This window comes from Leuciscus leuciscus, assembly GCF_965113295.1.
Source record: "Leuciscus leuciscus genome assembly, chromosome: 2".
Classification (NCBI taxonomy): Eukaryota; Metazoa; Chordata; class Actinopteri; order Cypriniformes; family Leuciscidae; genus Leuciscus; species Leuciscus leuciscus.
The window spans coordinates 38,329,308-38,351,552 of record NC_138726.1 but is presented as its reverse complement, the minus strand read 5'-3'; the positions used below and the strand labels follow the sequence as shown (position 1 = coordinate 38,351,552).

The following is a 22,245-nucleotide window of genomic DNA, read 5'->3' as shown; positions in this document are numbered from 1 at the left end:
CACAGAGTTATTTACGTGAAAAAAGTACATCACTCTATACTGTATTGTAGGGCTAGGCAAAAACACGGATTTCCCTGTTCTTTTTAGTGAATCAAATACATCCAGGTCAACCAGTGTATTCCCGCGACTGAGATATGGAGAAAAAAGCCTTGAGGGGAAACCAGTCAGCTGATGGAGTTTGGCTTTCTTGTCACTGTCCCTTTTGGCTTGCATAGTTGGGGTTTAAAAGACACTTAATAATCAGTAATACTATCAATTTGACTGCACTGACTAACTTGAACTGAATTGAGCTGGATGATGACACCAGAGCTGCTTTATAGCTGATTCGACTTTGTTTCATAATTCACGAATTTTGCAACATTATTGAATTGACTGAATTGAGCTGAATAACAAGATCATTGTCTTCTGTAGAACTGCTTATAGCTGAATTAAACTCGTTTCATAACTGATGAACTTTACAGCTATTGAACTGAACTGAATCAACACTGAAGTAACTTAAGCTGGATAATGATGACACGGTTGTCTTCGAATTTGAATTTGTCTCATACTGTATTTGATATATCATTGTTTGTTATTATCCTGTTTATCACAGTGAAGATGCTTTGAAACAACCAGTACTGTATAATGTGCTATACAAATGAAGGTGACTTGACTACTCATAAAAAAAAAAAAAACTCTTATGAGCTTGCCCTATTAACGAATCATTCAAAAATATAACAGTTTTTTATTTTATTTGAATGATCAAAAAAAACAGTATCCGTTTGAATCAGTACCAAGGTAGAAGGTCCTTGAACAATAGTTTTTAGTTTGCTATGCAACCAAAATAGGCCAAAATACACATAAAATGATTCAGAATTGAATTAAGAGCTTGTGAATCGGATTGAATCTGAAAATCTGGATTGATACCCAGCCCTACTGTGTATAGTATTGTATGAATCCTGAAATCTTACCATAGGAGTCTTGTATTTATGGATCACCACTTCTTTAGTTTCAGGAACTGCAAATCCCGTGCAAGACACAAAATAAAAAGTTCAACAGCAGTGGAATAACAAATTTGAATTATTCAAGGGCAAGGGGCGGAAACAGAGAGAAAGAAAGAGTGATAGAGAGAGAGAGAGAGAGAGAGAGAGAGAGAGAGAGAGAGAGAAGAGGGGAGGCATAAATACGGCCCATGACAAATGATTATTAATAATCTATATCTGTCCCTGCCATATTTCAGACGGAGCAAGATTAGCTCTGAATCTTGCAGCAGAAGAGCAGCACTCATATAGTTCATATGACAGGGTTTATCATCAGCTGAGAGACTCTTATGCAATAGGGAACTGAATCAAGGCACAAGAGGAGAAAGAAAGAGTAAGCGAGGTGGAGGATAGCTGGAGAAATCCAAGAGAGAGAGAGAGCGAGAGAGAGAGAGAGAGAGAGAGAGAGAGAGAGAGAGACAGAGAGAGAGAGAGAGAGAGAGCGTGAGCGAGAGAGCGAGCAAGCGAGAGAGAGAGAGAGAGAGAGAGAGAGAGAGAGAGAGAGAGAGAGAGAGAGCGAGAGAGAGAGAGCGAGAGAGAGAGAGAGAGAGAGAGAGAGAGAGAGAGAGAGAGAGAGAGAGAGAGAGAGAGAGAAAGTAAGAGAGGGAATTTCATTGCAAGTTGAAGTTGGAAGGAAATCCGAGGTCTGCTGGGTTTTTCCATCACTGGCATGACTTTTACTACAGGCATGAGTGTATGAACTCGAGTTTAGGAGAAGCGACATCTGACATGAAGGCAGTGCAGTGCAGATGAGGAATCGACAGCCATTAGTGGTGAAAGAGGGTGTATGAGAGATGATGACACATGGAGAGTTAAATGAGGAGGACAGGTGAGGGAAGAGAAGAAGAAAAGATAAAGGTGACAGCACTTTACCTGCTGGAGAATGAAGGTTTTCATAGCAGCAAAGATGAGGGGCGGATTACAAAAAGGAAGCACAAAGACACAGCACTAACCCAGTCTAGAGCCGACCCTATGACTACAGAAGAGATTTCATACACTACAACTCCCTTCATATAGATCTCCAAAAGAACCAGTTGAATGATCTTTGCATGGTTTAGTTGTTATCTAAACTCTATGACAAACATTAAAGCCGTATTCTTGATTTAAACTGTGACTCCTTCCAAAAGATGCATCTGAGGAAACAACTGTAATCTAAATATAAGCTGCTCAATGAATTATTCACAGAATAACTTGAACGGTGGCTTATTTCTCAAAGCTGCTGCTGCTGTCGTTCAAGATCTTTGCAGAATCCTTTACCCCTTCCTCCAGGCCTGATCAAATCAGTGTGTTGTCTTGATATCTTGTTTTAGCTAATAAATGAACAAATTAGTTAACATAAATTAGCATTAGTTAACAGGTTAGCACTAGGCTAAAGAAAGGGAAATGTTTTTAGCTTTGGTAACAGTGTTATATGGAAATAATACATAGGGATTTTGACAGATAGTAATACTTGTTTTCTTGTTAAAACCGATAACTAGATGTTATTAAAATGAAAATAAATGAAAATTTACACTACATGATAATGTAGTAATCCCTAAAATTATTGATTTTAGTTTTTAGAGTATGAAAAAGAGGAAATGAACAACAACAATTAAACTGACAAATAAATAATGATAATAATAAAAAAAAAACTAATACTGGTATGTTGTGCATCGCTATATATAGTTAAAAAAACAGCAATGAACATATTTTCATGATTGATAATTAATGGCCTGAATTGAGTGCCCATAAAAAAAGTTGTCTCAGAAAAAAATGGTTTTGGGACCAAGGGGGACAGGATTATGCGGGCTGATAGGATCTTGCTCCTTTTAGGTATCACATTTTATGTAACATTTCATCCCCAGAAGGTGCATTAATGAAGCAACAGCTAAAACTATGGTCCTACTTCTGTCTTCTATAACCTCTGCTCCTGAAGCTCATACATGTCGTTCTGACCGCCACATCTAACAGTACTGAACGTGATAACTTCTCTGCTCTGCATGTGACTGAGTTACTGCTGTGTCGCGTACAGGCCTAGAATCAAAATGGGGGTAATTACCAAACTCCTCCAGGACAAAGACTCCTTTCACTGTATTGCACTTTTTAATGTGACTCAGCTCTATGAAAACCTAAAAACAAACAAAAAACAAACAAAAAAACAACAGGACACACTGTTACCAACTCAATCACACACTTGTGAGAAAACAAAACAAAAAGTATTTTTTGAAGAGATGACAATCTGGACAGTAAGTAACTGTAAAATAGGGAGAAACGGAGAAAGAACATGATAAGCAAGCTGTTAAAAAACTATCAAAACTAAAATATGACTGCACAGAAAGAGAAATTTCCATGTTGACAGGATTACATGGGCCAGTGACGCAAATGGAGAGAGCTGTTAAAGTTTCAACGCCTGAGCAGCATTTATGGGACTCTTTATATGCTAGAGAGTTAAAATAAGCCCAGATGTATATATTTTTGTAATTTTGAAATTGTATTAAATTAATCAAGTCAACAGCCTAACTATTCAAAGTCTCGCTTTAAAGAGAATCACTTCGTATTTACAATCCTTGTCTACAATATTTAGTATAACGTGTTCTTGAGGCACTGGAGACTTGTATAACAAATGTATTTTTGAAGCACTAAAGAGCTAATATGAACCTGCAGCTGTGAACATTCGCACCAAAAGTGGGAACGAAATCATGGCACTGATCCCCTACGTGCTGAAAGGGCCCATGCAAAGACATCCATGGAAAATTCCATCATCAGAAAAAGAAAAAAAAAGGACATGACACAGACCAAAAAAGGAACCAAAAAGAGAGAGAAAATAATACAAAAGACATAAAAAAAAAAAAATAAGCACACAAGAGTGACGTCTGCCAGAAAAGCTACAGAACAAGGAAAAGAATGAAAAAGTAAATGACAATGTTACGCTAAAAAGCAGACTGCAGAGGTTATGTACCTTCCGCTCCTTGCAGGGGGAGAGAGCATGGGAGAGAAACGGTTTGGATTATTATTGGACAAAAAGAGCAGAAAACACCCTCTGGTGCTACGAGCCCACTCTTACAGGATTAAACTACAACCACGGATTCCATCCAGAAAGAACAGTCATATTGCATTAACTGTTAATATCTGCCATTATGTTTACGTTCGTTTTGAAGCCCTGATGTGTTCCCACCCCATTACCCTCCATGCCTCCTCCACCAGCAACGAAGACCCGCTCCCTCACACATGCCTACAGCCAAAACAGAATAGTGCCAAAACCATTACAACACACAACTACACTATACATAGAGGATTCTTAAAGTTTTCAACAATGCTGGACTCTTGTTAGCACTCTGTAATCAAGTAACTGACTAGTGACCATAGAGAGGCACCAATGTATCATAACGAAATATTAAAGGGATAGTTCAGCCAACAATTAAAATTCTGTCATCATCATCACTCACCCTCATATCATTCCAAATCTGTATGCATTCCTTTTTCTGAAGAACATACAAAAAAAACTGTTTGGGTTTTCATCGACCTCCATTGTATGGTCAATGGGAACCGAAACTTAGGTTACAAACATTCATCAAAATATCTCCTTTCATGTAGCACAGAAGAAAGCAAGTCATAAAGACTTGGAATGACATGAGGGTGAGAAAATGATGTCAGAATTTTCATTTTTTTTGGAGAACTATACCTTTAGGTAATTACAGCAACTGAAGACTATGCCCTAGGAAAACAGTTAAAAAAAAAGTTAGTATGTTAGATAGAACAAAAGATAGGTCTTTTCCAGAGTATCAGCGTTATGTAACTACTGCTTTTCGCCTTAAGGGAGCTCACTATTGGAATATGCGTTTTTTCTAATCAAAAATAAAACTTTTGTTTTTTAGAAATACGTTCAGTTCATGTCAGTTTCCCTTCTCTTTAAAATGTCCCCCTCTTTACATATGTGCTTTATGAAAAGCAGTGTATCAAGTGTCAAATTAACTAGGTTAAATGGTCCCAGAACAGTGGTATTAGGTCACAGAAGGAGGCCATATGGTCTTAATCACAAGTGGCATCTATAAAATCAGGTTTATTAAGAACTATTACATGATTGTCTTCCATTAGAACCAATTTAAAGCTTTTAAAAAAAATACTTGGTCAAGTATACAACTAAACCTCCCTAAAGTGGTTTTAAATAAGAAATGTATTTTTTTAAACCTCCCCAGCAATGTATTTTGTACATGACCTTTTTTAAAAATGTTTTGCACAAGGTTCTACGTCTTACCTCTGGCACACCACAACAAACCGACATCACACCAAAACTCACAAACCGTAAGGACCAGAGCCGGGCGCTGTGACCATTAACACGTCATACTCACACACACAGCGGGTGGAATGTTCTGACATTTGAAAAAGTAAATCTCTGCTTGTGATTAAGCAACCCAAAAACAAACATCCAGCAAATAAAGCCAAAAAACAACGACAACAACAACAGCTATTCCTCTAAAGAGATTCTTCAGGAACAAAGCTTCCAGACATTTTTAAAAAGCTTCCAGCTTTTCATTTATTTTAGAGTTTAGATTTGACTGTGTATTTAATTATGCAGCCCATTTTTTTGTTACTTTGTGAGTTGTTCCAAAAAACTTCTCAGAGGAAGGAAGGCACAAATAGAAAGAAAGAGTGAGAGGAAGGAGAAGAGCTATGGAGAGGTGATGAGATGAGTTTAGACAAGAAGTGGCAGAAAAGAGAAACAGGGGAATGAATGGATTGAGAATGAGAGGAAGGGTTGGTGCTGAATTTGGCAAGCACTTTGTCATGATTACGATAAAGGCGACACCTCTTACCTGGCTGTGCATAAATTTGAGGTTGATGCCTTCCAGCGTGACCTGAAGGAGACCACCCTCCCCTGTCTTCATGTCCTGAACCGGAAACTCGCCTCCCAGCTCTGGACCTACACACAGAAACACACACAAAAAAAGAGAGACTGATTTCAGGGAAAAAAAAATTTGAACAAGAAGAAGATTTTATATTTAAAAACAAACAAAAGGGTGAATTCAGGTAAATTATTAGGCCACTTTTATTGAGATGATTGTCAAAAAGTGGCCCATTTTACCTAAATTTACCCTGCAAACACATACACTACCAGTGCAAAAAAAATTGGGGTCAGTAAGATTTGTTAAAATAAAATTAATACTTTTTATTCAGCAAAGACATTAAATTGATCAAAAATAACAGTAAAGGCATGTATAATGTTACAAAAGATTTATAGTTTAAAGAAATGCTTTTCTTTTGAACTTTACATTCATCAAAGAATCGTGAAAACAATGCATTACGGTTTCCACAAAAAATATTAGGCAGCACAAATTACATCATATTACCATATTAGATTTCTTAAGGATCATGTGACACTGAAGACTAGAGTAATGGCTCCAGTAGTATTATCGTAGTATTTCACAATATACAGTATACTGTTTTTACTATACTTTTTATTTTTATGAAACCGAAGACTTTCAATAAATTTTATTTTTTATTTTTATATCTTACCAACCCCAAACCTTTTGAAGTGTAGTGTACAAAAAACACAATGTACCTGGTTTGATGCTTTGTTGTCGTGCAGCAGCACGCTCCATGCTGTCTTTAACACAGTAGTACAGTTCCCGACACTTAACACAAAAAACACAGAAAGAGAGGTGAAGTGCAGTAATTGAGACTTAAATACACTAGAAACAATACTGACACAATGCATAATCTGTGAATTGAGAGTGAGAGGGGATGTGTGTACTACAGTATGCCTTTGCATTGATGTTCGTCTCACCTTCTTGGTGTAGAACTTGTTAAGCTGTGTCTCTTGGCCGTTCCTCCTCCACAGACACAAAACTTTGGTCTTGGGACAGTAGGTCATATTAATGAGCTTCTCATACCACCAGCGCTCATAGACTGTGCCAATGTTACTGCGCAAGACGATGCAGTCGTCACACACCTAAACACACACGAGGAAGAGGAAAGAAGGACTGAATGCTCATTTACAATATATTTTCATGCAGACAAGGAGGCATGCATTGCAGACACACAAAACTCCTACCTCCATGAAAAATATGTCACCAGTTGTATCAGTCCCAGCATGCACAACAAATGTCTGCTTCTTAATGTGCCGGCTTCCACTTGGCCTGAGGGAAAGCTCTCGGCCACTCTGCAGCAAAACGCACAATCGGTCAATCACTCATAACCTGATCATAATTTGTTCGGCTACTGGCTTACATGCAACAGCTGCAACGGTTCATCTGACCAGCTCTTACCAAATTTGCAAGGCGGTCCAGGACTTCATTGACCTCTTGACTGTGTGTGAGGCCGATGTGAGATTTCCCCATAAGACGCCGTACCTTCTTCCTAATGTCATTTTTACTGACCTAGACAAATGGAGCAGTAATAGTTTGAGTACATGACCGAACAAAAGTTTGGGGTCAGCAAAACATTTCATGTTTTTGAAACAAGTCTCTTATGCCCACCAAGGCTGCATTTATTTGATCAAAAATACAGTAAAAACAGTAATATTGTGAAATATTATTACAATTCAAAATGTATTTTATTCCTATGATGGCAAAGCAGAATTTTCAGCAGCCATTACTCCAGTCTTCAATGTCACACGATTATACAGACATCATTGCTGATTTGAAACTTATTTTTTTATTAATGTTGAAAACAATTATGCTGCTTGATATTTTAGTAGAAATCATGTACTCTTTGTTCAGGATTCTTTGATGAAAAGAAAGTTAAAAAAACAACAACAAAAAACAGCATTTGTTTTAAAGAAAATGTATTTAAATTTCTTTACAGGGACTTTTGATCAAATGAATGCGTCCTTGGTGAATACAAGTTTTTATTTCTTTACAACAACAAAATCTATTAATCTATACATACATTGTTAAAACGGTATCAAAACTACAATAAACATTTGATTCAAATGTAATCATTCGTTTGAATAAAAGCATTGATTTCTTACCCCAAACTGTTCACTAATATCCGTATTAATTCAAGTATATTCGAAGGAATGAGAGTGAGTGTTTGTGTATACCTTCATCATAAGCATGTAGGCGATCATGTTGTGCAGGAGAGTGGACAGTAGTCTGTCCTCATCGTCCTCCAGTCTCTTGCGGTCATGATCTCCCAGAGACAGATATCTGATAGACCACAGCACAGTCATGTTTGGACAGCGTAATCAAAATACAACAGCACAGTTTACATCTGAATCCTAGCATGACCAAAAAGCTTATAGCTTAAAGCTAATTCAAACCATAGCAAAATGTTGTCATTTTATAGAGTGGAACATATGAAAAACATTCAAGCAGTGTCAGATGGGTGTAATTAGCTTGAAAGCATGTGAACAACCAGTATGCATTGTGCTTTCATTGAGATACTGTATGTATACTTTTCAAATCAGACAATTCTGAAGGGTGAAATTCATGTTGGGCTAGCTTTTATACCTATTTTGTGTTGTTTTTATTGCTTTTGAATCAGTGTGAACACTTACAGAACACACTAACCTGTCAATCATTTCTTGTGGTCCCTGATCCATCCCCATTCCTTCCCGTTCCAACATTACGGCATCCAAGTAGGCATCCTCCCAGAACTGCACCTGATCCCACAGAGTAGAGCGCTCCTTACCTACACATACATAAACATTTTAACTCTTAACTTGAATAAAACAATATTTCAACTCAATTCAACATGCCAGCATGAACATTTATTAAGGTAAACGTCAGATGTTCAAAACCATAAAGTTATAAAACTAAAATGATTTGGATATTACACTAAAAACCCTACAGAAATGAAAACACAGACAGTTCAAGCAAAGCCAAAGCAACTACACAGCATGCTGTAATAAATAGAGTTAACACAGAGTTAACACACGCCTCCATACATCTGCTTATTGTTTCAGCATTCACATACTCTCAAGCAGCTTTTATCACCCCTCAATTTCACACAAACACATTCAATTACAAAATAAAATTGGCTTATCTGATCGGTCTGGTTTGTGTATTAATTCTCTTATCAAATTTCAGGTACAAGCACCATAAATTGACCATACATTCATGCAAATTTGCAAATAATACCATGCACACACCAATACATTCAAATATTTATAATAAAACAAACAAACAAACACCCTACATGCTCCATATAAGGCTAAAACACACAGTCATAGTATGGATGTGAGGGAAGGCACGAAGTGTCTAATACTACAATCCCAAAATACACGCATCCAAAATGTCAAAGGTCACAGTTTATCCATACTCAGAGAAAAGGTTTCCATGGCAGCATCCTCCAGTTGGTCCCAAACTGAGCTTTTATCTCGCCCTTCGTGGCATTAAATGGAGGCGAAAAAAAGAAAAAGAAGAGAGAGAGGGAAAAAGAGGAGGCCGCAGTACAAGAGGCAAAGAAAGTGTTAGAGTATTAGAAGCAAAGCTGTGTGCTGTAAGGGATATTCAAACCAGTAATACATCACATGCTGGTTAATACGAGGACTTATTTGGAACAAATTAACAGAGAAGCTGTAGTGGTCAGTATGTAAGCATGGTTAACAGAATTAACTGTTGCAAACAGAATCTAGACATTAATAAAGGATTGTTCTGTGCAGCGGACACAATTTTTAAACATTGAGATTATGGAAAGCAAACAGAGACAACTTTTGGAAATACCTCATAATTCTGAATTAACATGGACATTGGAAAATACAGCAGAGCTGATTACTAAAGCAGTGAGTAAGGACATGGAAGAAGAAAAAAAAAAAAAAAGTGCGAGAACAAACAAAATGAATGTAAGGAAATGAATGCTGAATGGATTAAGGAGGAAGATTAACTCTTACCCAGCAGCCCCTCACACAGGTAGATCCTCATGCTAACATCCTCAAGGGGCGGTGCTGGTGCTTCCTTATTGACACTAACAGGTCCCTTCACTCCTGGCTTCAGCATATGGGTCTTGCCCTATACGAGAAACAACCGAATAAATGTTTGGGGTAAGAAATTCATGGTTTTATTCAGCAAAGACACATTTATTTGATCAACCATTGGACAGCAGTATATATGAACAAATATTAAAATATGTATATCATATATTCATTATTTTATTTGTTGCCACATGGTCAGTCGAAATTTGTTTGGTCTTTAAAGGTACACAATGTTAGCCTGACAAGCCAGACCCACATCAAGATGTTGGGTCTGGGAACACACCATTGGCAGGGCTCAATCCGAGGGGCGGGATAAACGGTTGTCTTTCAAATTCCCTCTGCACGCAATAGGATAGCGCTATAACCAACCATAGCGTTTTCCCACCAGCGGAGCTAGTTGATAGATTAAACTTTTGCTGTATCCGGTCGGCAAAACTCTGAACACATCTTCCTTTTTTAAGAATGACTTCAGTGCCATTCTTTGTTCTTTTCTCAAAGAAAAGCTTAACTTCAAGTCTTCCAGAGTCGCGGCCAAAGCCGATTCGAAAGACCACTGTTCGCCAGCAGCAGCAGCCATCTTCTTTGTTTTCAAGTAGCAGGGAATTCACGCAGAACCGTCACAACTCTGCCGTCATTATGTTAAGCCCGCCCACCGACTCTATACACAAAGTGATTGGCCTGACTAGAGTTTGCTTTTTCCAGCTCGCAAGCCAACGGAGAGTTGCTAGACGACACTGGCTGCAAAATAAAATTTGCTGCCACTAGGGTGCGTCTAGATTTCTAGACGCAATGGAACACAATGTAACTTGTTTTGGGCAAAACTTTAAAAATGTATATAATAAGCGAGTACATCATGAATCCATCTTCCAAACCGTGTTTTTGCCTTATCATAAATGACTACGGTATGCCTATATTTTACACCAGCGCAGCGACAACCTACTGACAACCGCAGCAGAGTAACCCAGTACCTGTGTGACTCGTCATATCCATAAACAGAGAGAAGTAGATCCGGCTACAATGTTCTTCCACAAGACTCATTCAGTTTTGACATAGTGAGGATGACTGCAACTAAGCCTGTGGATATGGATATGAAAGAGATGCTCACAAACACAGAGCTGGTCGCAGGGTTGGTCTCAATCTCGCTGTCGGACAGTGTGCCACGGGACAGGTTGAGATGTTGAGCATGTCTTCCCGTCTGGCCGTCTCCAGCTGTGCTGCTCAGGTCGCTGTCCGCACCCAGTGTTTCACCTGAGCTGTTACTCACCTACAGATCCAAAGTCAGAGATCAGCAAGAGATTTTATGACCTCTTAAAGGGGAAAAAATTTACTATATGTACAGTATATATATGAATGAAACAAACATATCTGTGAAACAAAATAAATTAAAATTTCTTCTTTTTTTTACACTACTGTTCCAATGTTTTGGGTTGGTATGATTTTTTTATTTTTTTTTTAAGAAGTCTCTTACGCTCACCAAGGCTGCATTTATTTGAGTAAATGATGACACATTTTTAAGTGAACTATCCATGAGCACAAAGAGAAAGTAACAAACATGTCTATAAGGCAAGAAAGAAAGAAAGAAAGACAGAAAGAAAGAAAGAAAGAAAGAAAGAAAGAAAGAAAGAAAGAAAGAAAGAACAAGACTGTAAAAGCTGTAAGAGAACTGTCAGTGGGAACTACATATAATTTGGATATACAGATTGAGTTTTGGCCGTCTCAGTATTGGCCGTGCCCTACCACTGTGCTAGCCTCTGAGTCCTGACTGTTGCTTCTCGTCAGAGCAGGAGGCTCGGAGCTCGCCAGGGACTCTGTATCACTCTTCTGGAGAAGGGATAAGCATGAAGAACATACATGAAATACTATGCATAGGTATATTTGCATGCATTCAACTTCAAAATAAAATAAAACAGTCGATTTACATTGTGATATTAGGTTAACACCAACCTGTGAACCAGAAGTCACACTGAGGCCACTGTCAGCACTGATCTGTGATTTCTTTTCATCAGTGTCTCCACCTTCTAGACGCTGTTTTGCTCCATCGGCCCCTGTAGGAAACATACAATCAGCTTTTCCATCCATTAACTCTCTGCTCTGCATTCTGGGACATCACATGACTAACAGTGAGCTGAAGCCATCTCTGTTCTACAGAGCGACATGAAAGTTATCGGTTTCATCGTGGGGAATAATGCCATTTCAGCCAGCTGCAACTCATTATTAGACTATGCTGAGCAGACAGACAGACACAAATAATGCTTGGGGTCATATTGGGGAAACTCACAGAAGCACATCAGCTGACAGTGGGCCAGATCAGTTCACACACAGTAATGCTAGACAAAAGCAGTCAGACATGCAGGCAAACACAGTCAACTAATCGAACAGGAGGAAGCTTCAGATGCTACTAGCGCACTCACTGCTTCTTAAATGAAGAAACCTATATTGTGCTTGCAAACCTCAACTTGGTTACAACTGATTACGCTGTACGAGGCATCAATACCAAAAAAATAATACTTAAGCTGTACTCCAAATCTTCCACTGTAAAATTAGCCAAGTGAAACAGAATGCATGTGATCTTTGAAACTCTTTTAATACTCGACTGAAACAAGTAACTGAAATCTGACATGATTGTAGTTTATCTCACATCTCATACTTGCATAAAAATATATTAAGTATAAGTAAAATTAGGTGGAAAACCTAAAACCAAAGACAATGTATGCCTGTGTTCAGTGTCAATCACTGAGAAGTAACTGTAAAAAAAAGGAAAAAAAAGAAATGCTAATCTCCTCGAAAAATCTAAGTACATGTGAGATAAATCTACTCAATCACGGTTGAAAAATATGAATGCTTTAAACAAATGACAAGTTGCCAAGTAAAACACAGAGCAAATCAGTCAAGAGTAGGAATGGGCATGAGTACCTGAGTACTGGGAAGTGATAGCATTGATTAATAATTATTTTGTGATTGGTTAAAACAGAATATCAGGTGGTACTTTGCAGTGTGATTGCTTTGATTGGAAGGCACCTATACACAGAGTCTTGACTTTCAGTCCGCGTGAGCAACGGCGCTTAGAACACTGTGTATTCACAGGAACGCATTCTAGCCCAGGGGTCAAGAACTATTTTAAACAAGTAAAAATAAATAAAATTACTCAAATCATAAAAACACTGAGTGATACGTAAAAAAAAATACTAAGACGCGATAGAATTGCAAAAAAGACTTTCTTACACAAGTACTCAATATCTGTCAAGTACTCAAGCAGGCAAATGAACCAAAATGCACATCCCTAGTCAAGAGTCTGCACACTTAGAAATATTGGCCCAAATACTGATTCCATTTCAATATGTACAGGGCTTATTTTATACCTCAAAATTTACTTTGGATGGATTGCCATTTTAACTTTGCATCTATATACCTATGTACCGTATATATACCTTCCTTGACAAAATGTTTGGGCCACATGTCTAAATGGGCTTTTTGAGAAGTAGCTGAGTATTTGGGGGCAGATTCTGTTTCTACCCACAATAGAAAGTGGTTTAAGGGAAGAGGACTGGTGCAGGTAGAAGGACAGATTCCCTGTTTTGCAGTTCTGCAAAGGAAAGTCTAATTGGGTGCTTAGGGAAGTGATCTTACTCTGTTCTTTTTCCAAAGCTTTTTGCTTTCTGTTATCCTGGTGCTTGCTCCACAATTCTACCCAAGATGCATTGCAAGCAAGGAGAGAAAGACAGAGAGAGAATCAGAGAGCCGGTTGAATTGTCAGATATGGAGGATGAGCTGTTTTTAAGAGAAAAATAATAATAAATAAAAAAACAATAAATAAAACTGATCAAGTGCAAAGTCTCATTTTCAAAATGTAAGGATGTTTTGCAATGTCCGCATAGCAATATGCAATCTAAATGAAGGATCTGATGTCTTGTAAAACCATCCAATCATTTAAATCTAGTGGGGTCCCATTACGGGTCCCATTACAAAACATCCTAAGCTATGCAACCCTGTTCCTGAAGAGCCAAAATGATGGATTTAACACAAAATCAGCCTCATGTCTTGGATTTCTTTCCCCATTCTTGTCATCCATAATGGGCAATGGCTCTCCAAGGTGAGGGTGGATGGTCTGGGAGGTGCAAAAGGCGTGAGATGAGAACGACAAATCAGCCTCACAGCTGGTGAGTGAAATGAGGTGTAGCAAAAGCAGGGCGTGCAGTCTCAAAGACATTCCGTAGAATTGCAGGTGCATTATTACCGAAGGACAGACAAGGCAAGGTAATGAGAGTTGGGGTTTGGAGAGGGGGTGGTGGACGATCCCCTGTACACAGACCCATGTTTGACCGCCAATCAGAGGCCTGGGCCTAAAAATCCACAAGCCACTCCAGGTGTTTCAAATGGAAGCAGGTGTCTGAGGTTAGCTTTAGGGATCATCATAGGACTGTTAACAGGGGAAACAACAGCTCAGGACCCTTTTATAGAGAGTAGTGGTACAGTCCAAGACCTTCACCGTCCCACTATTTCACTCTCGGCTACATAGAGTCTTTCACTAACATGCATCTAATGGATTTAAGGTGAGTCAGGACTGGCAAACAGGATTTGAAAAAACACACGCTGAACATTCCGGAAGTTGTCTACGTAAATTAGGTTCGTATGCATCACAATATTCCAGTAATGTGTCTACACCAACCAATGCCCCCTTAAAATATTTGTTGGCTCCAAAAGCTACAGAACTGCAGAAGTTGTCAATGTTTTTGGAAGGATCACTCATACTATAATGTATGAGTTCATTCAAAAATGAAATTCTGTCATTATTTACTTACCCTCAAGTCGTTTTAAATCTGTGTGACTTTATTTCTTCTGTAGAACAGAAAAGTCGATTTTTTTTTGTTCTGCAGAAGAAAGTCAGTCATACAGGTTTGGAATGGCATGAGGATGAGTAAATGATGACAGAATTAACATTTTCAGGTGAGGGAACACTTGAGCCATTGTAGTTCTTAAGTTTTGGCACAAAGTCAGTGTAGACAGTTAATGAAATAGAGGAAGCGGCCCTAAGGGACACGTGGCCCCCAGAGAGCTCAGGGAACATAACAAGCAGCGAGAAGGGGGGGGGGGGGCATGCAATGAGGACTGCTGTTTACACACCAATAGAGGCAATAAAATTCTCTTCGTTTAGACTCCGTGTATCAAACTGCCGTGGCGATTTTCCAGAGGAGGGTGGCGGCAATTGTATACGGGGTACCAGGAGCACGCCTGCCGCCCTGGCGCTCTCCATTCGGCCTGATGGGCTCTCCTTACTGCCTGGGCTGTTAATCCCCTCTGTGGGACTCCGTTTCCGCTTGTCTAGGTCTGTGAGCCACAAGCGGGCACAGAGGAAATAGAGCAGGGAAATAGAAAGAAAAGGAAATAGCAAAGACACATGGAGACAAAGGGATAGAAGTAAAATTTAAGGTAGGTTACAGGTGATTTCTCTAAACAAATATGGAAAAAAGGCTGAAACCCAAGATTATGTAAATAGCTTGTAGAGTGACTGACACCAAGCTGCACATGGCTGTGAAGAAGAGGAACAAGAACCTTCAAGAAAGTGGAAACTCTTTGTGTTGTTATATATCTATTGGTCTGACTGCAGGCGGAAACCACGTTTAATGCTAAACATTACGATTTTTTCTTAATTTTGACATTCAAATGAAGGTTACCTTTGGTTTGATAGTGGGTGCGCGCTATCTCTAGCAGACTGAAGACGCTGGCCATGCCTCCTAGGCCAGCATTAGTGTAAGAGTGCTCCAAACTGGACACTGTGCACTTCAATAGGTCCAACATGCCTTTGTACACTTTCCTGTTTATCTCCTATACGTATAGGTACACAAAAATATATAATAAACAAAACATGCTTTAGTTTTGCTTCAGCTCAGCATCAACTTGTTTGACTCGTCATTTCTATCTCACCACATCTCTTATAACTTCCTGCTGATGGTCTTCCTCTGATTGGACAGCACGGTTGAGTTTACTCAGCACAAAGACACGCAGCTGTTCGTTCTCTAGCAGGCGGCGTACCTTCTTCATGTTGAGCCAGCCCACACCCTGCCCATCGAGCACACTCTGGACCACCTCCTTAAGAAACTGCTGGTTTTCACTGCACAGCATAAAAGACCAGGTTTAATGGAGCAAGAGCCACATATTCACTTCATAGGCACTCAAAAGAAACTGCTCATATCCTGGGATTTTCACGCATAACCATTTCTAGGGTTGGTCCAAAAATAGAGAAAATATCCAGTGAGTGGTAGTACGGTTGGTGACAAAGTCACCAGATCTCAATCCAATAGAGCAACTTTGGAATAGGGTGGATTGGGAGATTTGCATCATGGATGTGCAGCCGACAAATCTGCAGCAACAGCGTGATGCTATCATGTCAATATGGACCAAAATCTCTGAGTAATGTTTCCAGCACCTTGTTGAATCTATGCCACGAAGATTTAAGAAAGTTCTGAAGGTATACCTAATAAAGTGGCACGTGAGTGTATATACACTAACATTCATTTATTCATTCAGTTATGCATTTAATTGATCAAAAGTGTCAATGATGTTTATGATGTTAAAAATATTTCTATTTCAAATAAATGATGTTCTTTTGAACTTATGGTCACACTTTAGATTAGGGTCCAGTTCTCACTATTAACTATGACTTTCCCTTCAATAAACTCCTAATTACTGCTTACTAATACTTAGTAAGGTTGTTAAGTTTTTATGTATAGGGTAGGATTAAGGGATGTAGAATAAGGTCATGCAGAATAAGGCCATGCAGAATAAGGCATTAATATGTGCTTTATGTACTAATATACAGCCAATATCCTAGTTATATGAATGCTAATAAGCAACTAGGTAATAGTGTTGAATTGAACCCTAAACTAAAGTGTTACCGAACTTTCTATTCATGAAAGAATCCTGAAAAAACATTTATCATAATTACCCCCTACCATAAGTATGGTAGCACTACTCTTACAACTTTTTTCATTTGGATTAATCACATCTGCTTGTATTTGTCTAATTTGCAAGATGTATTGGATAATAGTGCATAAATGAAGAAATATGCAGTACCTGGTGTTGTTGGCTCTGCCCTGAGGAGATGGAGACTCTCTCTTGACGGTGGGGCTGTGCTTAATAACAGAGGATTTCTGATCTACCAGTGCTCTGGGAGCTCGTGCCCCTATAACAGAACATTCACTTTGTCAGACTGGATATAGACCTTATATGTATGTATGCCTGTCACATGGAACCTGCTTCCATGTGTCAATACCCACCCATCCACCAACCTACCCCCCTACACGCGTACGCACGCACACAAAAGAGTGAATTCATTTTAAATCTTTAGTTAAAAATTCACATTTCACTTGAAAACACACATCTAAAATCACCACAGCAGAAACACAATGACTACAGCATTAAGACACACAATGCAGTCTAAGGCCCCCACAGATGTTTTAATCTTGTGTCTGGTAATAGTATAGAATCAATATAAGTAAAGGACAACACACACACACAGCTTTTGACTTGAAACTTGCAGATATTCCTTTGCACCACAGTATTTTGGACACTGCAGTATGGGGGGTATTACATGACTAATGATGCTAACGTTGACAGCGGGCGACTCAAGGACTGGAGCAGTAAGGAGAGCTACAGTACAGGAGCAATGACGCTGGTTGGTGCAAACACACACATACAGGCAAAGAACAGAGTGAGAAAAATGAGTGGAAGAATGTGTGAGTGAGAAACAGACTGGATGGCAATAAGAAACAACACAGCAAAAATAATTAAATAAGCCCTCTCAGTTTAGATGATCATACAACACACACTTCCTATAGCTGTGAGTGTACGGCAACAGCACATACACTAACACACACAAAACAATTCAGTGTGTGTGTGTGTGTGTGTGTGTGTGTGTCTATCCAGCCTCTGTGCATAGATCTAAAGACTCACATGCATAAAGCACAGCCAGTGTATTGATGGCTTGTGCTACATATAAGGGCATTAAAAGACAGCCATGTTCACACACATTTTACATGTATGAATAACTATATGCTATTACAAACTTGCCAAAGATGCATTTTGAAACAATTTATAGGAGTAAAACCAAATGCATTAATTATGTATTGAAGCCTGCTAGGAGGATCAGTCATTTAAAACAGAGAATACCATTGTTATTTAATGAGATAAACTATCTATGCTGAATATAGCTAATCATTCACAGCTAATCATTCACGTGGCTCAGTGCACTGCAGCTCTACTGTGATAAGCTGCATTACACCTCATAATATATCATATATCTAGTATATGTCCTTTATATATATTCTACGGTTCAAAAGTTTGAGGCCAGCAAGGATGCATTAAATTAATCAAATGTAACCGTAAAACACATTTACAATGTTATAAAATAAATGTCTTTCTTTCTTTCTTTCTTTCTTTCTTCTCATCAAAATATCCTGAACATTTTGTACAGTTTCCACAAAAATATTAATCGGCGTTTTCAAAGACTTTTCAACAATGACAATAAAAAATATGTGAGTTTCCTGAATGATTTCTGAAAGATCTAAAATGAAGATTTCTGAAAATTCATCTTTGCCATCACAGGAATAAAACAAAAAACAAAACAAAAAACTAACTCTAAATTGTAATAATTTTTGGGTAACACTTTATTTTAGTGTCCTTGTTACATTTTACATGTAGTTTCTGTAGTAATTACTATACATTATGCATAATTACATGCAACTAACCCTAAACCAAACCTTATCCAAACCCTAGTAATTACATGTAGTTAATTAATATTACGCAGTATTTAAATGTATAATTACACTGTAACAAGGACACCTTGAGATAAACTAACCATTTCTGTAATAAGCTGTAATATTAAACTGTAATCTTATAGTAATTATTACTAACTTGCAATAAGTTACTCTAAATTGTAATATTTCACAATATTACTATATTTACTGTATTTGAATTTATTGTATTTTTGATTAAATAAATACAGCCTTGGTGAGCATAAGAGTCTTACAAACCCCAAACTATAATGTACAGTCAATAGGTTATTATCATGCGATAAAGACCAGTTAATTGCACATTTTTTCATCAAATCAGCCCATTCATTTTCAAATAAATAAAATACGGTCCAAGTAGCCATTTTCTGCTTATTCTGCATAGATTACAGATCTGCACATTCTGGACATTCCCTCAACAAACATCATGAGATACTTTTTAAGCAGTATCACAGCAGTATCGCGAATACTTTTGGGCTTTTCCTTCACTATCTGGTCATATACTGTATATATGATCCTATAGTCTGATCCTAAGTCTCACAGACATCAATCTCTCTATATGACATAACAGCAGTCCTATTCTACAGGCCCAGTCCATCAACAGAAGACATGATGCATGTGAACAAAAGAGTCAAACGGTTACAATCACAGTGACTGACATCCAACAAAAGGTGACAGTCGAAGGTGAGGAATGAGGAAGCAATGGTGGAACAGGATGCTGGGAGATGTAGCTGACTGGCTTTGGAGAAGCATGCAGCTCACGCAGCAAAGGGCGGAACCCACCTTCTCCGCTCCCCGGGCCGATCTCTGTTACAATCTCCATAAGAGAATTTAGCCCAAATACTGGACACAGAAGCCAGAATTAGTGCAGGGGGTCAAAGAGGGGACAGAGAACAAAACCGGCCCAGACAGAACCAGTCCAAACATCAACCCACAACCACAAGCGTCGAACACATGTACATATAACAACAGAGAAAACCAGCAGAGAGCATGGAATATGAAAGAGAGAGAGAGAGAAATAAGAGAAAGGCAGACTTCAGAAAAAGATAAGTATTTTAGTTGAGCATTCCAGACTTACATTTAGTCAGAATATCTTGTGATTTGGAAGGTCTTGATTAACTATGATTACATGTGATTAATGAAAGAATGAAGCAGTTCTACAAAACTCCATTCATAAAACGAGCAAAAACTATTGGATATAATAAACAGAATTATTCATATTAGATATTAATATTAGAATTTAATAATATAATGTTTCAGCCATAAATAACCGCTTAGTGCTTTTAAAAACATGTAACGTGCGATTAATTTAATAAATAATTAAAACAAATTTGAAAGTCAGCATGCAATGAAAATCTAATTTGTAAATGCATGTTCTACATATTACAGTGAATAAATAATTTATGCCTATGTTTCTTCTTTTTTTTTTACCTCATCATGTTTAATCAAAAATGTCATAACCTGATCTTTCTGTGAAAACAACATCTCTCTAATCATTTAGTCCACTTAAACCACTCCCCTCCACAATAAACCGCAAGCTTGCATTCATCAAGTGCAATGTCCATACCTCCAAAAAAGTTGAAGGAAAAAAAGACCAAGAGCACATTCTTCAAATTGGCACGATGTAACTTCTAGAGGGATTGTTTGTTCAATAGAGACACTAGAGATGGCCATTTGTTGTTCCTCTGTTTTGACAGTGAAAAGGGGTATGTGTGTGTTCACTGAACATTAAAAGAAAGAAAAAAGTCATTACCAGTCGACATGCTAGCTGGAATGCAGTGTGGTTTAGTCTCCTGCAGGGCTCTATTGGTTTTCTCCTGTACCCGGCTCTAAAAGCAGCATTGCTATTCTCTGCTGTAAGCTGCACACTTTCTGTGCATACAAGCTACAATCCTTGACATACCATCGATTTATTTTAAAACACCACAACCACCAGACTTCAAAGTCTCCTTTACTGAGACTTGGGTGGAAATTCACCATCCAAGTTTAGTGGAAACTACATTCCAGTTCTGTACCTGACCAGAGCTTGAAATGTACTGAGCGACTGCACTTCTCCCATTGTGGTTTTGTTATCTTCAATTCACCCAGGGAGCTCAGGTGGAATTGAAATGGAACAGACCTCAACTCTGTTTCCAATTGTGGTGACACACATAAAAGGAAAGATCACTTCAAAAACACACCGCACACAACACAAGGAGCAGTCAAACATCGTATCATTCCGATGCTACAGAAAAATATTTTCTGAATAGAAAGAAAAATGTCTTGAAATGCAACCATGAGCTGGCTGTTGTCTACTAAAAAGTGTGCCATTATTAAAATGTTCATTACTAACAATCACAGAGTAGGAACGGAGGAAAGGAGGAAAGGAATAGCGGATATATGTGAGCACATATATATCCCCCATCTTAGAGGTTCCAAACTGCTGTCCCATGAAATTTAATTTTCCAACCCTGAAATAGCAGACATTATCAGTTCATGACATGCTGTTTGGTGTTTAGTTCAGATTCAAGGGTGTAAAAGGAAGCATCAAGGACAGAAGTTAGAAACCAATGCAAGTCTGCCAGTCAGGTTCAGAGTGAGAAAAGTGGGCAGAGTTTCTCGTTCTCTCAGGACTCATAGGGTCTATATTACTATAAACAGCAATTTGTTTTCTCATTAGGGCAAACTACAGATATGAAACATACCAGGACTTTCAGGACTGTCATCACCATCGTCTGAGCAACACAAACATCATCCAAAATAATAAACAAACAGAAAATAAAGTCAACAATAACAACAAGATCAATAAAAAAAAAGAATCTTGGTTGCTAGCTTAGAAAGTGACTATATGCCTACGCTAGCTAGGGCTGGAACAACGCGTCAACGTAATTAACGTTGATTAATTTACGTTGATTACGTAAATTAGTCGATTTGCGTGGAATGCGACGATTTGTTGCGCTGTTTATGCTCCTCAATGATAGCAGCTGCTACTCTGAACATGCTGAAAATCAGCCGTTATTACTAAAATATCGAAAGTGAAGGATTTTTTTTTAAACAGAGACCAAATAAATTCTGTATTACGGAGCTGATTTCAACTGCCAGTGTGAAGGCGGCGTCATGAGTCCGAAATTATTGCATGCGTTTTTCCGCTTTCGTGATTCGGTGGCTCTGAATTGTCAAAACACCATTCAAAATGCTTGCTACGGATGCGAAAAACGCAGAAAATCGAACCTGATTTTTTTTTTTGACGGACGGACGGAAGTTTCGGAGGCAGTGTACAAGCGTGACTGACATAACGTGAGGTCGTATTTATTTTTTAACGTGCGAAAATTTCCGACGCGAATTTCGGACTCAAGTGTGCAAGGGCCTGTACTCTGGACGTGACAAAGTAGCCATTGCAAATCCATTTGTCCTTCCTATGAGAAGAAGTATCACAAGTGCTTGAAGTACGTCATAAATAGAACGATCAGTTTACTGTTGTGTCGTGTCGTCGACAACATCACTGAATATAATCTATCTTTTGTCGCGGCGCATCGCGTCCGGTGTAGAATAAGGTTGTGACTTCAGA

At 38.4% G+C, this 22,245-nt stretch overlaps 1 protein-coding gene across 21 annotated transcripts in view; it reads right to left on the bottom strand.

Moving 5' to 3' along the window:
- The window catches only part of madd (MAP-kinase activating death domain), a 64,788-nt gene that overhangs the window by 3,428 nt on the left and 39,115 nt on the right, over nucleotides 1-22,245 (bottom strand). For 4 of the 21 annotated variants that reach the window (XM_082161108.1, XM_082161104.1, XM_082161098.1 and 1 more), the window contains 19 exons: nucleotides 16,984-17,092; nucleotides 15,835-16,021; nucleotides 15,585-15,735; nucleotides 15,034-15,237; nucleotides 13,540-13,596; nucleotides 11,857-11,957; nucleotides 11,650-11,733; nucleotides 11,018-11,176; nucleotides 9,832-9,949; nucleotides 9,261-9,323; nucleotides 8,510-8,630; nucleotides 8,041-8,146; nucleotides 7,265-7,375; nucleotides 7,051-7,158; nucleotides 6,784-6,948; nucleotides 6,559-6,631; nucleotides 5,813-5,919; nucleotides 3,058-3,127; nucleotides 951-997 (listed from right to left, as the gene is read on the bottom strand). In XM_082161108.1, the coding sequence (XP_082017234.1) occupies nucleotides 951-997; nucleotides 3,058-3,127; nucleotides 5,813-5,919; nucleotides 6,559-6,631; nucleotides 6,784-6,948; nucleotides 7,051-7,158; nucleotides 7,265-7,375; nucleotides 8,041-8,146; nucleotides 8,510-8,630; nucleotides 9,261-9,323; nucleotides 9,832-9,949; nucleotides 11,018-11,176; nucleotides 11,650-11,733; nucleotides 11,857-11,957; nucleotides 13,540-13,596; nucleotides 15,034-15,237; nucleotides 15,585-15,735; nucleotides 15,835-16,021; nucleotides 16,984-17,092 (2,141 nt within the window). The other 17 variants (XM_082161088.1, XM_082161106.1, XM_082161102.1 and 14 more) reach the window with 13 other exon arrangements.